The 15,324-nt window shown below is 39.8% G+C and overlaps 1 protein-coding gene across 1 annotated transcript; it reads left to right on the forward strand.

Annotated features, from left to right (window-relative positions):
- Positions 1-253: 253 nt before the first annotated feature.
- Positions 254-1,563, forward strand: POU3F4 (POU class 3 homeobox 4). The gene has a single exon (XM_054472413.1). The coding sequence runs from the start codon at positions 254-256 to the stop codon at positions 1,337-1,339; it is 1,086 nt and encodes a 361-aa protein (XP_054328388.1). The 3' UTR covers positions 1,340-1,563.
- The last annotated feature ends 13,761 nt before the right edge of the window (positions 1,564-15,324 follow it).

Genomic DNA, 15,324 nt, shown 5'->3' on the forward strand with positions numbered 1-15,324 from the left:
GAAAGATTGATTCACTTCCTGCTTGGGTCTCATTGAAACTCCGGAGCTTCACCAGCCTAATTTGGAAAGCGAGCCCGACCTCCCGCACCGCTATTGGCCGGGCTTACTCCTGGCCAGGCGGAGACGCGCTGCGATTGGCCGTGGTGGGTGCCGGTAACCCGTGCTAGCGTCTTTGGCTCCCCGCACCGTAGATGTCAAAGGCTGAAGCTGCTCCCTTTGCTACATTATAACTAGTAGGGGATCCTCACCGACCATGGCCACAGCTGCCTCGAATCCCTACAGCATTCTCACTTCCACCTCCCTAGTCCATGCGGACTCTGCGGGCATGCAGCAGGGGAGTCCTTTCCGCAACCCTCAGAAACTTCTCCAAAGTGATTACTTGCAGGGAGTTCCCAGCAATGGGCATCCCCTCGGGCATCACTGGGTGACCAGTCTGAGCGATGGGGGCCCATGGTCCTCCACACTGGCCACCAGCCCCCTGGACCAGCAGGACGTGAAGCCCGGGCGAGAAGACCTGCAACTGGGTGCGATCATCCATCACCGCTCGCCACACGTAGCCCACCACTCACCGCACACTAACCACCCCAACGCCTGGGGGGCGAGCCCGGCACCGACCCCGTCTATCACGTCAAGCGGCCAACCCCTCAACGTGTACTCGCAGCCTGGCTTCACCGTGAGCGGCATGCTGGAACACGGGGGACTCACCCCACCTCCAGCTGCCGCCTCTGCACAGAGCCTGCACCCGGTGCTCCGAGAGCCCCCGGATCACGGCGAACTGGGCTCGCACCATTGCCAGGATCACTCCGACGAGGAGACGCCAACCTCTGATGAGTTGGAACAGTTCGCCAAACAATTCAAACAAAGAAGAATCAAGTTGGGCTTCACGCAGGCCGACGTGGGGTTGGCGCTGGGCACACTGTATGGTAACGTGTTCTCGCAGACCACCATCTGCAGGTTCGAGGCCTTGCAGCTGAGCTTCAAAAACATGTGCAAGCTGAAGCCCCTGCTGAACAAGTGGCTGGAGGAGGCGGATTCGTCCACAGGGAGCCCGACCAGCATTGACAAGATCGCTGCACAGGGCCGCAAGCGCAAGAAGCGGACCTCCATCGAGGTGAGTGTCAAGGGCGTACTGGAGACGCATTTCCTCAAGTGTCCCAAGCCTGCCGCGCAGGAGATCTCCTCGCTGGCAGACAGCCTCCAGTTGGAGAAAGAAGTGGTGCGTGTCTGGTTCTGTAATCGAAGACAAAAAGAGAAAAGAATGACTCCGCCAGGGGATCAGCAGCCGCATGAGGTTTATTCGCACACCGTGAAAACAGACACATCTTGCCATGATCTCTGACTGGAGGAAGCGAGGAGGCGGCCGGCCGCACTGGGAGCAGCGCGGATTTCTCTTTCTCTCTCACTCTCTTCTTTTCATTCTAGCTTTCTTTATTATTTCTCTCTCTCTCGTTCGCTCGCTCTCTTGTACTCTCTCTCTCTTTTCCCTCCTTTCCTTTTTCTTTCCTTTCCCCTTTCTTCTTTCCTTCCTCTTTCTTTTTTTCCCCTTCTTTTTCCCTTTCCTTTCCTTTCATTTTCTTTCATTTTCTTTCCTTTCCCCTTCCCTTCCCTTCCATCTCTTCCTTTCCTTTCCTTTCTTTTCTTTTCCTTTCCTTTCCTTTTTTTCCCTTTCCTTTCCTTTCCTTTTTTTCCCTTTCCTTTCCTTTTCATAAGAGGTTCTAACTTCTGTTGACAAAGGAAACACATACTCTCTCATTCAGGCTTCTCAATGCTGATACACAGTTATATTAAGCAGTCCAAGCTGGGAGCTCATATTCCTGGCTCCCCGGGCAACAGTTCCCTTTAGCCTTTTCTGCTGATCAATACATATTGTTTACTCAGAGTAAGGTTTGTTTGGTCGCTCCTCTCTAGGAAGAACAAGGAGTGGGATAACGTGGGGGCGGGGTGGGGCGGGGGAGGGATTGGGAAGACAGATGTGTGCCTCTGAATAACCTTTCAGCGCCTTGGTTATAGCAGCTGTATTTCAGGTGAAATTTGTTTTACAATAGACTAGTTTTGCATTTTTAAAAACTTCTATAGCGTTTCTAAATGTCTGAGGTGTTTTACTACAATCTGTACACAATATTTGTGAGATAATTTGTATCTAATCGACCACTCCATGTTATTATTGCTATTATTATTACTACTTCGTTGAGCTGATGGCTTTTTAATTGCTTAGAAAAGGGAGGAGATGAATGGGAACAGGCGGGAGAGAGATGCCTATCTACTCACCCCCCCTTCCCAAATCTGTATGAGGAGGAGAGGATACAACGAAGAGAGTTATTGATGATGATATTGGTTGTATTTTTTTTCCGGGGTGGAGTGCCTAGGAAGGGCAGAATAGGGAACCTATTAGGTTTGCAAACTAGTGCGAAGTAGCAGCGGCGATTTCGCAGCTTTCTGCCCTCCCTCCTGGAAGTGTGGAGCCCGCGCAGGCTACCGCAGCATAGATCCAGGTATCTGAGAAGGATTTGGCGGCAACGCTGGGCCAAAGAGGTGGCCTGACAGTCTGGGAGGGCTCCGCACCCACCGGACTCCAGGATTCCTGCGCGCAGAAATCCAGGCCCCCAGCCTCGCTAGGGCGACCTCCCGCGCGATCTCACTTCGGCCCTCCTAGAGGAAAGACTTTGCCTTCACACGCGATTACTTTCACTGGAGATCACGACCTGGAGACGCTGGCGACTGGGCCAGCGTCTCCCATTTCGGTTCACCTCCAGTTCACCGCCCCCTCTGAGTGAGAAACCCTTGGGGAGGGGTGGCGAGGGTGTGGGGGATAGGCATTCTCTGCTCAGTGCAGAACGACAATGAAATGATTGGCAAAGGTCACAGGGATTCTGGTCCATCCGTGTACCCCCTCTCCCCCCCATGTATATACCGCTGTCTGTGCGTGGGCTCGTGGGGAGCTGTCTCGGCGTTTCTGATAAGCACAGCTGGTGGAAGCCCACAGCGACGATCCAGCGAGCTAGCGAGCGCCCGGGAGGCTGGGTTCTTGCTTTTTTTTAAAAAAAAATATATATATATATATTTTTAAATCTCTGTGTGTATGTGTCTCTGTGAGTGTGTGTGTGCGTGCGCGTGCAAACATGTGTGTGTAGGTAGCTGTGTGTATCGTGTTACTATGTACAAAAACAAAAAGTACAAAAAAAAAAAAAAAAACCTCGCTAGGCTGTGTAGAGATCCCAAAAATACGCAGTTGCTGTGGCTTTATTGCTAGCTAGTATCCACACACCAGGTCCACAGGCGAACCTCATTCCCAAGGAGCACACACGTGTGAGGCCGGCCAAGCACCCAACACCCAGCCGCCGCCGGCCAGACCTGGCTGGGGGCGCTGCACGCCACTGCTGGCCGCCTAGTCCGGCCTTTAGGCGCAGCTGCTGTAGACAAAGCTTCAAACTACCTAAGGACCAGAAAGCCCGGCCCCGTTGTCGAGGATGCGTTAGTATGAGTTGCCAGGCCTCTGGTCCACCACACTGTGTCTCCCTCAGCTGCAGGTCGAAGAGCATGTGTTAATTCAAATCCCGGACCCTTCTACTTTTTTGTCAAGTCTCTGCATTCTGTTGGTAGTTAGGTTTTAGTTCTAGGATTTTATTTTTTTTCCCCCACACTGAGTTCATGTTTTACAACTGTTGGGAGTTTTTTGTTTGTTTCGATTTTTTTTTCTTTGCAGTTAATTGCTATGGTTCGAACCTGAGTTAACCCAAATATTTCTGCCGACTTTATAACTGTACAGTTTTGTATATTAAACGTTTTTGAAGTTATTAATTTAAAGAAAGATCATTTAGTTTATTCATTTAGTAACTGATGTATAATAAACGCTATTTTCATTAAGAGTTGCTTTTTCAACTATTTTATTCAAATTGCCTATTGCAGTTGCCAACAATTATTTATTTTCAATAAATTCTGCATTGTGTTTAAAAGGAAATTCTTTCACAGATAAGTTGGATGTCAAAAAGAAAACAATTCGCTGTAATGTTTGATGTGAAGTTTTAGTCAAGGGGTTTATATTGACGCAATATTTTATTGTTGTAAAAGATTAAAAAGGTTTAAATAAAACATTTTTCCAAAAAAAAAAAAAAGTTTTCTTCTCCTGGCCTTATTGTGTGCTGTGTGAGGTGGAGCGTTTAAACAGAGGCACATTCCGGGTGAACAGCACTTCTGCTTTGCTTCAGCTTATAAATCATTAGTCATTGTTTTGACTCTTGATTCCCTTCCTCTGACTTTTGGCCTTTCAGCTCAGCTCTGAAATACACTGGCGCACACGGCACGGCCTATTCCGGGGCCCACGCTCACGCAAAGCACAGCACAAATTGTGGGAACCCGCATAGGGAAGGCTCGAGGTGGGTTTTATTTTAGGAGGTTCAACCTTACTAATGTTCTCCAAAAAGGGAGTCTCTCTCTCTCTCTCGCTCGCTCGCTCGTTCGCTCTCTCTCGCTTTCTCTCTCTCTCTGCCAGTAGATAGACCTTTCTCCAAACTTGCTTCTCCTGAAACTGAGCTCAGATCTTCTATAAGGCTTTCATTTCGCCTCACTGCACCCATCCTTCTTCTTCCTCTCCATTCTGCTAGGTTCCCTTTTGGTACCTGATCCCTCATTCCCCTGAGGAGGGATGGGACGACGATAATAGGTAAGGAGAAGCACTCTCCCTCTTAAGGCTCTTCCTAGGCCCAGAAACGCAGGTAAACTGTTTATCCCAACAATGCTGAACTCTGTCCATTCCTATCTGAGTATGGGGGGAAGGAAAACATAATACAAGGAGACATTTTGGGGGTGGGAGTTTGATTACACTCTTCTTCCCACTCCCATACACAATTTCATTTGTTTTATTTTATTTCACAAGACCCTCCATAAAATAAGTGACTGTTACCTTTAGTGATAGTTGAGGAGTAAATTATCAAATCTGAACCAGTTCTGTTTTAAGGTTTTGTATGTACAGGCATGCCTTATTCAACTTTTTTTGGTAGATGCATGTGAAGCAATGAACAGGACATTTAATGATAATTTCCCAGCAGTAAATCCCCCTCAATTCATAGTCTGAAGTAGGTGTTTTTGTTAGACAACCCAAAATGATTTAATCATTTGAATAGGTAATGATTACAGCATATGATGTCTTGTATTTTTCAAATTGCCTAATAATTTACAGCTCCATGGTGCACCACACACGATTGTTGTGTATGAAATATGCCACATGCTGTGTGTATAGTCATGGGCATATCACTCTTTATAAATAATATTTATTCTGTACAGGTATATGTACAAGCACAAAACCCATAGGTTTAAGCCTCTTGGTTCTCTTTCAGTTCATACCAACTAACTTCCTTCTCTTTCGATATCCTATAAAAATTAAAATTGGTTAAAAAGTTATAGCTTTTCTCACAAAACTACACAAATATCAACTTTCAATGTATCCTGAACTCTTTAATGGAGCTCTATGTAGATATTTTAGGAGATACAAAAATATATATACACATTTATCACTATCATCAGTACTTTTACTAATATACATTACTCATATATTTTATAGGTATTATCAGATTTGTTTTCTTTACTGCTCCTTTTCTTTCTCCTGAAATATAATCAAGTCCTAATTGTTTTTTCTGATCAACATTTTTGCAACATGAACATAATATTTTCACCAAAAATCAGGAGATGTTGGTGCTTCTGCCTGGGGCTTCCTTTATCTTGAGTTGCTGCTAATCCTGCTTCAAACCAAGGCCTTTGTAAAAAACAAACAAACAAACAAACAAACAAACAAAAAGTGGCTTTGTCTTCAGTTTTTCTCAGGCCTTCACAACAGTAGCTCTCTTTCTCATGAAATAAGAATTGATAGGTTCCAAAGAACAACAGTAAATCATATCTAATGGGGTAAAAGCAAAAAAGTTCCCTCTCCTTCACCAGATCAGAGCAATAGAAAATGCAGAGGTTGTGGAGGGAAGTAGGATGTGAAAAGAGTGAATATACAGGCGTTACAGATGTGTAAACAAAGTCAAATATGCAAATCAACTATATATATGCATATAAACATACCTTGGTCGTCTAAATGGCTGTGGCTCTCTGCATGCATAACAAAAGGGAAATAGATTACTAAAATCAAGCATTTATATTTCCAACAATAAAATAAGAAAATGAATGTTATCCCTGGAAATTTGTTTCTTACCTTTAAAAGAAAATGGTAAGGGAAAATATGCTTAAATTAGTATAGAAGCTGGGCTTCTCTTTAATAAAATCAAAGACTATTCCCTTGGAAGTATTTAGCATTCACATATTTCTCTTGCTCCCAAATCAGGCTGCTGTTGTTGTGTTAATTGTCTGTAGGCTAAAAGTAGAAAGATACATTTCTGGTTTTATTTAAAAAAATTTTTTGGCTGTGGGGGAAGTGGGGAGGAGAAGAAAGAGGAGAATGGAGAAGTAGAAAATGGTTACAGGTTAAACAGTTCAGTTTTCCAAAGAGAATAACATATTTTCCCACCTGTCAGATATTGTTAAAGACACATATGGAACTTCAGAATTGTGGAAATTTTTTCTGTGACTAAGTACTTAAAAATCCAAACATGTGACCCTTTCAGAAAAAGTCTTGAAAGGAATAAAAAGTAACAATGCAGCACAGTGCCATTAGAATTGATGTCACTCACTCATCCATTCTGTAAAATAAAAGAGTAGACATTCTTTATACATGCCCCTGATAGCAGTTTTAAAATAGTAATCCCCCAGCTTATTCACTTACTGATATTGGTTTTTAAAGCATTAAGAACAGTGAATATAAAATATATTTGAAACCAATTAAGGCTTTTTTCTAATATAAAAGTATCTTTTCTTAAGAGCACTGCTGGTGCAGCATTTCCCAAACTAGGGGATTAGTTAAAAGAATACAGTCTTGAAAAAAAAATTTAGTTAATTTCTGCAATCTCTAAGAAGGGGTAGAAACAAGAATCTAGACTACTGTTCCCATAAACCAAATACGCAAAATTAAACACTTGTGCATTCCAGTAAAAAATGCATTGCCTCACTATGCTTTCTTTCATCAACATGAGAATGGAACTACACCTATTCACACTTCACACATTATTTAATTAACTATATAGAAGACTGGATTCTCTTTACAACACTATTCGTTATCAGGAGGATTTGGTATAAGGTTCATCTTATATGGCTTCCAAGGCGGGTGTTTATTCAACTACCAAAAGGGCCTTATTATGAAGTGCACTCATCCTTGAAGGGAGAGAATCTCAGGACAGCTTGCTTTCGGCTGAAATTCTACAGTATTTAATACAAGTATATTGTGTAGACACATACCCACAGTTATAAATGCATTCCTTCTCCTTCACCTCAAACCCTACCTCCCCACCCCTGCACTTCCACACAGACACTATGATTTAACAGAAAGCAGACTGTCCCTCAAAGACCAAAAAGGAAGAGATCAACTCATTGACCAATTTATTAAGTTTGTCTTTTCATCTGTCTTCCTAGTCAAGCTGTGTCCACACCATTCTGGTGCAGTCAATTGAAAAGAGAAAAAAAATCTCTCTGTCAAACTCTCTTTTATCTATGTAACGTCTCAAACTTAGTTTGAGTGATTCTTTCTCCAACTCTGATACATACAGAATTACTGTTTGTGTTGGCATTTTGTAAGCAATTTCTATTATATCAGCATTGCTTCTTGGGTGAAAGGGGACCATCTAAACATTTTTAATATTGATTACTTCTCATCTTCCTTAGTTATTTTTCACATACTGTAGAATCCCATTCTGATGTAGCTGATTAACTCTCAAATTTGGCCAGACTGGAGACCAGCCCTTACCCTGACCCCTTTTCACAGACATGGAAAAGCCTGCTATAAACGTAAAGTGTAAAGCTTGTAAAGTGGATGTTAGCAACCCCCCACCAGCAGACCAATATTAAAAAGAGGTTTTTACACATAATTTACCTTTGGTAAGAGATTTTCCTCTACCATAATTCTTACAATCTGAGCACAGAAAACCACACACATACCCATACCACCTGCAAAGATCACTGCTAGACATCACAGTTTTAAAGCACAGAAAATAGAGGGCTATGGACCAGGGGCAGTAGTTCGTTGGTCTTCAAATGGCATGTAATTCCAAGTTGCAGAAATGGCTATCTGAGTGGATATCTTGCAGAGAGGAATAGTATTTTTCTTCATGATTTACTATTCACACTCTACCTGTCATGGTACTGGTAGTATTTATGTTTAATTAACGTAATTTTTTTCTATAAAACGTATTGCCACAGGAGCATATGTATACATGCATATAGAAAAGATCTGAATCAAAGACAGAAGTATCTCTCAAACCTCTAGTGGTGTAGAAATTAAGCAGAAAAAAATCATATTTGTGAACTATATTGGCATAATCAGGGACTACGTCTGTTCAGAACAGTGTACAGCAGCCACTTTTAAGCAATAGGGTTTGACTTGCTCCCCAGTGGACAGTAGTTCTCTACAAATGAATTTCTTTCACCATAAGAGAGGAGTTGAGTGTGTTTAACCTGAAATTCTGAATTCTGAGCCTTTCACTGGAGTAAAAGTGTTTGAAATTCTAGATAAACATACTTCTATTAATCACCTTCATTTTCCATGTTATTTCCTGGATAACAATACTTTAACTTCTCCAGATTTTATACTAAAAGTGAAAACAAAGTAATTTTTAAGGTAGTTATTTCATGTGCCCTGAGTCTTCCCCCCATCACTGTCCATGGAGAAGTGGGCAATGCTGGCTCTATAGATGCTCCCCAGCAGCCTCCTCAGGGCAGGTAAAGGAAGTTAGTGTAGAAAGGACTGCAAGACAAAGGATCTGCTGCCTACACTGAGAGCTCCAGCCTCTCATCTACAGTGGAAAATCAACTGATAAGATGAAGTCCTATAGCCTCTTCTACTCCTTAATGATCTGCTTCTGCATGTCCTAGTATGATGTTTTCGATTGAATTAGAAAACTAACTAGCTTTGTTTTCAGTGGATTAAAGTTATGTCTAAACAAGTAATTTCAAAATTGCTGACTTGAAATCTTTTTATTTTCTAGAGCTTTCTCTGCAAAATTATTTGCACTTTGTATTACTGTGTTCCTTTATGCGTGATTTGAGAACTCACAATAGAAAAATTTAAGTTAAAGGCAATAATAATCTTTTAAATTTACGTACTGTCTTTCCTCCCTAAAGATTCCTAGGCAATTTGGAAATGATGTGCACACTATACTTTGCAACAACCAATATGCAAAGCACAACAAAATGACCACTTCAGGCCACACAAAATGATCACACTAAGACCAGGCAAAAAGATCATTAATATCAATAGGCATCCTGTGCACAACTGAAGAGCAGTATATGCCATGGGTCTCTCATTCATTGCTGTGTGAGAGTATGAAAGCGCTTGTACTTACATCTCAAACAAATCAAGTCCAACATTTTAAACTCGTATCATATAAGAGATAATAGGCAAATAAAGTGAACACAAAAACACTTGAAAATTATTGATTAAAGTTGTCTTTGAGTTTTCTGGAGAAAAACAAGTATTTTGGTAACTGAAAGACCAACAATACTCAAAGGTAATTGTGCCTTTAAGATATGTGATATTGTAAATTAAAATTGTTGTAAGCATTTGTGAAAAACGTAATGACAAAATAGCCAATTTGAAATCACAGACTCTCATTTGCATGTGTGCGTGTGTGTGTGTGTGTATGCTACCACCTATCTATATTTCAGTCTGTATTTTGTAAAAATGACCAAGCTGTTCAGATTGTGGGGGAGGGTGATTAGTTTTAAGTAAATTAAGTTAAAACAGGACTCTCAGGTCAGAGACTCTTAAGAGTTTAATAGAGACCAACTTATCTTTTGGCTTATTTTTAACACCTACGACAATGAGATATGTGATACAAATGGTGACTCCTCTATAGCAAAATAAGTTCAAATTATATTACCATTACCCACGATAGTATGCAACCATTTTAAAAAATGTTTTGAAAAACATATCAAGAATCAACCTAGCTGTGATGATATTGAATATTTGCTGTAATATATGTGTTGCTCTAAAACTCTTTGCATGTCCTAACCCTTTTTCATGCCTCTGGCTGTCAGAATTTTGCAGCACCCACTCAAAGTTCAGTGTCAAATTAAAAAGTGACAAGAATGGAGCAGCATAAATAATGGCTTAAAGCTTTTCTCTACTTTCCCACATACAAACATATGAATTTCAAAATCCAGCAGGTTCTGTTGAATAAATATGTTCAGATTTCATATATAAGTTGCAGAATAAAAATGGCAACAATATTCAATTCAACAAAAATCTATTGAGTGCCTGCTTTGTTAAAGTGGCACGTGAAGCATGTGGAGTAAGGCAAGGAGCTTGCTTCAAAGGGCTAACAATACCTGTGGTAAGATAAGAATAAGAAATGTACACAACTAACTGTTAAATAAAGGAGTGCTAGAGATATGTACTGTTATCAATGTGGATGCCACTACTCTCTATTTTTATTGTTCCTTTTTTATAATACACATTCATACTCAAACATAGCATTTCTTTGTGCTATTTTAATAATATTGTGCATCCTTGTTGAAACCCAGGTAGATGCAATTATTAGTTGATTTATATGTCTAGACAGTAAAAGTGCTTATTTGAAAATTCCTATAAGTGAATTTAGCTCTGTTGACCTTGAATAATTTTTGTAAGGTATTTTTTGTTTTGAGACAAGCTCTAACTTTGCTGTCCAGACTGAAGTGCAGTGGGGTGATCATGGACCACTACACCCTAGACCTCCTGGACTCAAGTGATTCTTCCCACTTTAGCCTCTGAGTAGCTGGGACTACAGGCCTCAAATGATCCTCTTGTCTCGGCATCCCAAAGTGTTGGGATTATAGGAATAAACTACCGAGTCTGGCCTCTAAGAAAATGTTTTTAAAGGGATAAAATGTAGAAGAATAAACACATTGCAAGCTTCTAAAAGTCACCTTCTATTCCTCTGCTTCCCATTTGGAAAACTGGGAATTAATAGCAGGTAATCTTAGAAACGTGAAATATTCACCTCCCCTAATTTTCAGTCCTTTTCTAATTAGAGAATTTGTGTGTGTCTCATAATTCTGTAACTAGTTACACGAGTTAAGTTAGTACTTGAGTTAAGGAGGAGGGAAAGACTCAGCAGCAGGTGCTAGGAATCAGACTGCAGAGCAAGGAGATTCTGTATGATGGTTCCGCTCCACTGTGGACTTCATTCCATCTGATTTATGACATGGTAAGAACATTAGGCAAAGAGAAGCATGAAAAAATACATTTCTAGACTAGAAATCCCTGTTTGAAAAATTACGGGTATTGTGATTTAAAACAAGGAAGGAAACTAAAACATCCACCAGATTGGTAACAGCTTTTTGTAACCAAATTGTCCCCAGCTAAAAGTCGGCCTCACTGAGATTTTTGGTAGTACCTTTCTCCATTGACTAGTAATGTATGGATTCATTTCTATGAATTCAGCAACCTATGGGGAAATGGCATTGATGTTTAAAGTGTGACTACTTAGTTGACTTGTTAGGATGATATTCAGAGCTTGAAGAAATCTAAATCTCTAACAAAAACTCATTAAGCATGGAATACATTCTGTGCTTGTTTTCTTTTCTTTATGTATTTTTCCCTTTTTGAAATGCATTCTACAAAGCAAAGCTTGCAGCGCTATTTCAAAATTTCCAATTATTTTGTGGAAAATATGCTCAGCGTGAAATATGTTCCCTAACACTGATAAAAGACATAATCAGAGAGGAATAAGAAAATCATTCTGAATGGGCCTGCATTTGCACTCTTAACACAGAGTAATGAGAGACAGGAGCATGCTTATCTTAGGGGAAAGGACTAGAAATACAGTAGAGAATCTCATGAAAACGCTGTCTGCCTCACTAAGCTTTTCAGGACAGACTGCTACTGTGTCAGTCATGCTCTTCAGGGAACAGAGATGAACTCGGGTAGAGTTGCATCAGTGAAATAGTGAGCAATGCTCCAACAGGATCCTAAAAGACTGAACAAACGCATTTTGAGTTTGTCAAGCTTAACCCAGATGTATTTTTGTCCATCAATATTTTGGTTGTGATATTGTACTATAGTTTTGCAATATGTTACTATTGGGAGATACTAGGTAAAGGGCACATGGGTGTTTCTGTACTAGCCTTAAAACTTTCTGTAGATCTACAATTATCTCTAAAAGACTTTCAATTAAAAACCTCAAAGCACAGGTTTAACAATTAAATAAAAGCTAACTCAAATTATTTATCTAACATTCAGTAATTTTCATGACTCTAAATGTTGACCTTTCATTTTTCTGTTTTTGATTTTCTTTTTTTGTTGTGGGGGAAAGTTTTGGGTGAAGCAGTGTCTGAATAAAACCAGGCTTTTCTGAGTTTTTCTTGAACTTGCAATAAGCTCCTGTCTCTGGCACCTACAGAGCCCTCAATCCCACACTGAGAAACTAGAAATCCTGATCATACACCTGGAATGCTTTCTGATTGATTTCTTGTCCTAGCTGAGGTAACTGCCTATAATATCAGCCACAACACCAACCCAGGGAATGGCACCCCAATTAAATGAGTACCTGAGGAATAACCCCTCAAAAACTAGGTATGGAATCCCTTGTGGAAATATGAGTTTAATAATTTCAGAACCATTCATTAATTCAACAAACATTTATTGAGCACTTACCACATACCAGAATTTTGAAATCGGTATTGCTTTTGGGGATTTATTTTTATAGTCCGGATTTCGATTTGAGTTTGAATTCTAGGTTTGCAGTCTATCTAGCTGTGGGAGAATGAGCAAGTCCTTTAACATCTGTATCTCAGGCTTTCTGCCTATAAAATGGGAATAATAATTGCACCTATCTAATAAGGTTGTTGTAAAATTTAATAATATAATCACACAAAACGCTTACCTTGGTGCCTGACGTAAAGTGCTCAATTGATATTAGCTCTTATTGCTCTGTTTATTTCTCCTCCTATTCTATGTTCTGTATTATGCAGAAAATTGCAATATGGTTGAAGTTCATTTAAACAGAGTGGAGAGGAAGTCTCTCCTCATTATTGACTACTGTAGTGCTTCACAACATCTTTTTTCCCCATTTTAACACGCATGACAATTGACCCTTATATGAGCAACATACTTTTTTTTTTCCCCAGCATTATGTGCAATTCCCTGGACATTAAGTGTAATGTAGGACCTTACGAGCGCTATATCATCAAGAAAAACCTTGAATCTGTTCTGACTTTTTTTTCCTTTTCTTTGGAGACAGAGTCTTGCTCTGTCACCCTATCTGGAGTGCAGTGGTGAGATCTCTGCTTACTGCAACCTCCGCCTCCCATACTCAAGCCTCCTGGGTAGCTGGGATTACAGGCACACGTTGCCACATGTGGTTATTTTTTTGTATTTTTAGTAGAGATGGGTTTTATGTATGTTAACCAGGATGGTCTTGAACTCCTGGCCTCAAGTGATCCGCCCGCCTCAGCCTCCCAAAGTGCTGGGATTACAGGTGTGAGCCACCGTGCCTGGCCTGATTTTATTTATTTTTTTAACAAGGCACATAAGTCTCACACTTTGGTACTGCAACTACCATTAGCAACACACTCTTTGATGCACCCCACAACATATTGAAACACAATAGTTTGTTGTCACACCAAGATTGAAAATTGCTGGTGTACAGGGATATCTGTGGGTTTTCCAACCTAAACCATAAGCAAGTAACACTCTTATCCCAGCTTAATCTTTATAAATAGCTACTATGTCTTATTCCCATTAACAAAGAAAATTGAAAAGTGACTCCACTACAATAACATAGAAATTCCTATCTCCTTTGTTTTCACCATCACTTATAAAAAAAGATTCATATTTCTTATTTCTATACCTATTTCTAACTTAAATCCAAGAAGGCTTCCCTGAAAGTTGTGCAGTTGCTTATTCCCTTTCTTAGAATATTTGAAATATATTGAATATTTGAAATTGTTAAATATTCTAGGTAAGAGAATAAGCAACTGCACAACTTTGACCTTTTCAGGGCTTGTGCAATATGATTCACTATCCATTCCTTCCTGTTTACACTCTCAATAATCTGTAGAGATAAAGCAGTATGGGCAGCCAATCAAAATGCAGAATATTGAAAAGGTTAAAGTCTATGTTTATGAGTCTATTAAATGTTTATAGTCTTTCACAGACTGCACTGGGCATTAAAACTATTGTATCTTGTTCTGGTCATAAACATTGCAACAAGAAAGAAGTGGGTAAAAACAATTTCATTCACAAGACAAAATTTGTAATGAGAATACAAAATGGCATAATATGTATTAATTTGTTCCCATGACAATAACTGCAAGAAAAACAGAAAATAGTGTAAACCTAAACCACTCATTATGGTGGAAACAGGAGTTATTAAATAATTGTTAAGAAACTCAATTTAAAAGTCTAGTACTTAGCGTGATAACTTACCATTCATGCTTTGGAAAAAGATGAGGGATATTTGAACTCCATAAATCCATAACTATAAATCAGCTGACTCTTTTCTAACCTTTCTAGCCAAAGACCAATAATTGATGTGACTTTATTTTTAGGTAACCAATGATGATGCACGTACTATTATTTCTACGTCTGTTTTATATTTGAAATGTATTATTATTTTCCTGGATAATACCTTGAAGTATCTAGAGCTTCATAGCATAATTATATGTTATATAAAAATATATTGTTTTGGTCTTGTCATTAGGTCAACTGTTAGGCCTTATTACAATGAAAGAAAAATTGCCTTTTATATACTATGCTTATCCAAATTAACTGTACTTAGAATGTCTCCTATAAGAAAAGCTAAAATATCTTGGTATAAGTCACACAGACTGCTAGATGTTAGCTGCAGGCATACGAGCCTTGATTAAAATACATTAATCCTTTGGGAGGCCAAGGCGGGTGGATCACCTGCAGTCAGGAGTTCGAGACCAGCCTTGCCAACATGGCGAAACCCCATCTCTACAAATAATACAAAAATTAGCCAGGCGTGGTGACACATGCCTGTAGTACCAGCTACTCGAGATTCTTAGGCACGAGAATCTCTTGAACCCAAGAGGCTAAGAATGCAGTGAGCCACAATTGCCCCACTGCACTCCAGCCTGAGCGACAGAGTGAGACTTTGTCTCAAACTAAATAAATAAATAAATAAATACATTAATCTGCTTTTTGTTTTAAATGTAAAAATTATTAAAATTTCCTAGTATTACTAAAAATCCTAGCAAAAACAATTGGATACTTTTATTGTAATTGGACTTTCTTCT

The sequence above is a fragment of the Pongo pygmaeus genome, chromosome X (genome assembly GCF_028885625.2).
Source record: "Pongo pygmaeus isolate AG05252 chromosome X, NHGRI_mPonPyg2-v2.0_pri, whole genome shotgun sequence".
Lineage (NCBI taxonomy): Eukaryota > Metazoa > Chordata > Mammalia > Primates > Hominidae > Pongo > Pongo pygmaeus.

What these genes read in the sequence shown, in the direction of transcription:
- POU3F4 (XM_054472413.1), top strand. Translation starts at nt 254, where the DNA reads ATGGCCACAGCTGCCTCGAATCCCTACAGCATTCTCACTTCCACCTCC.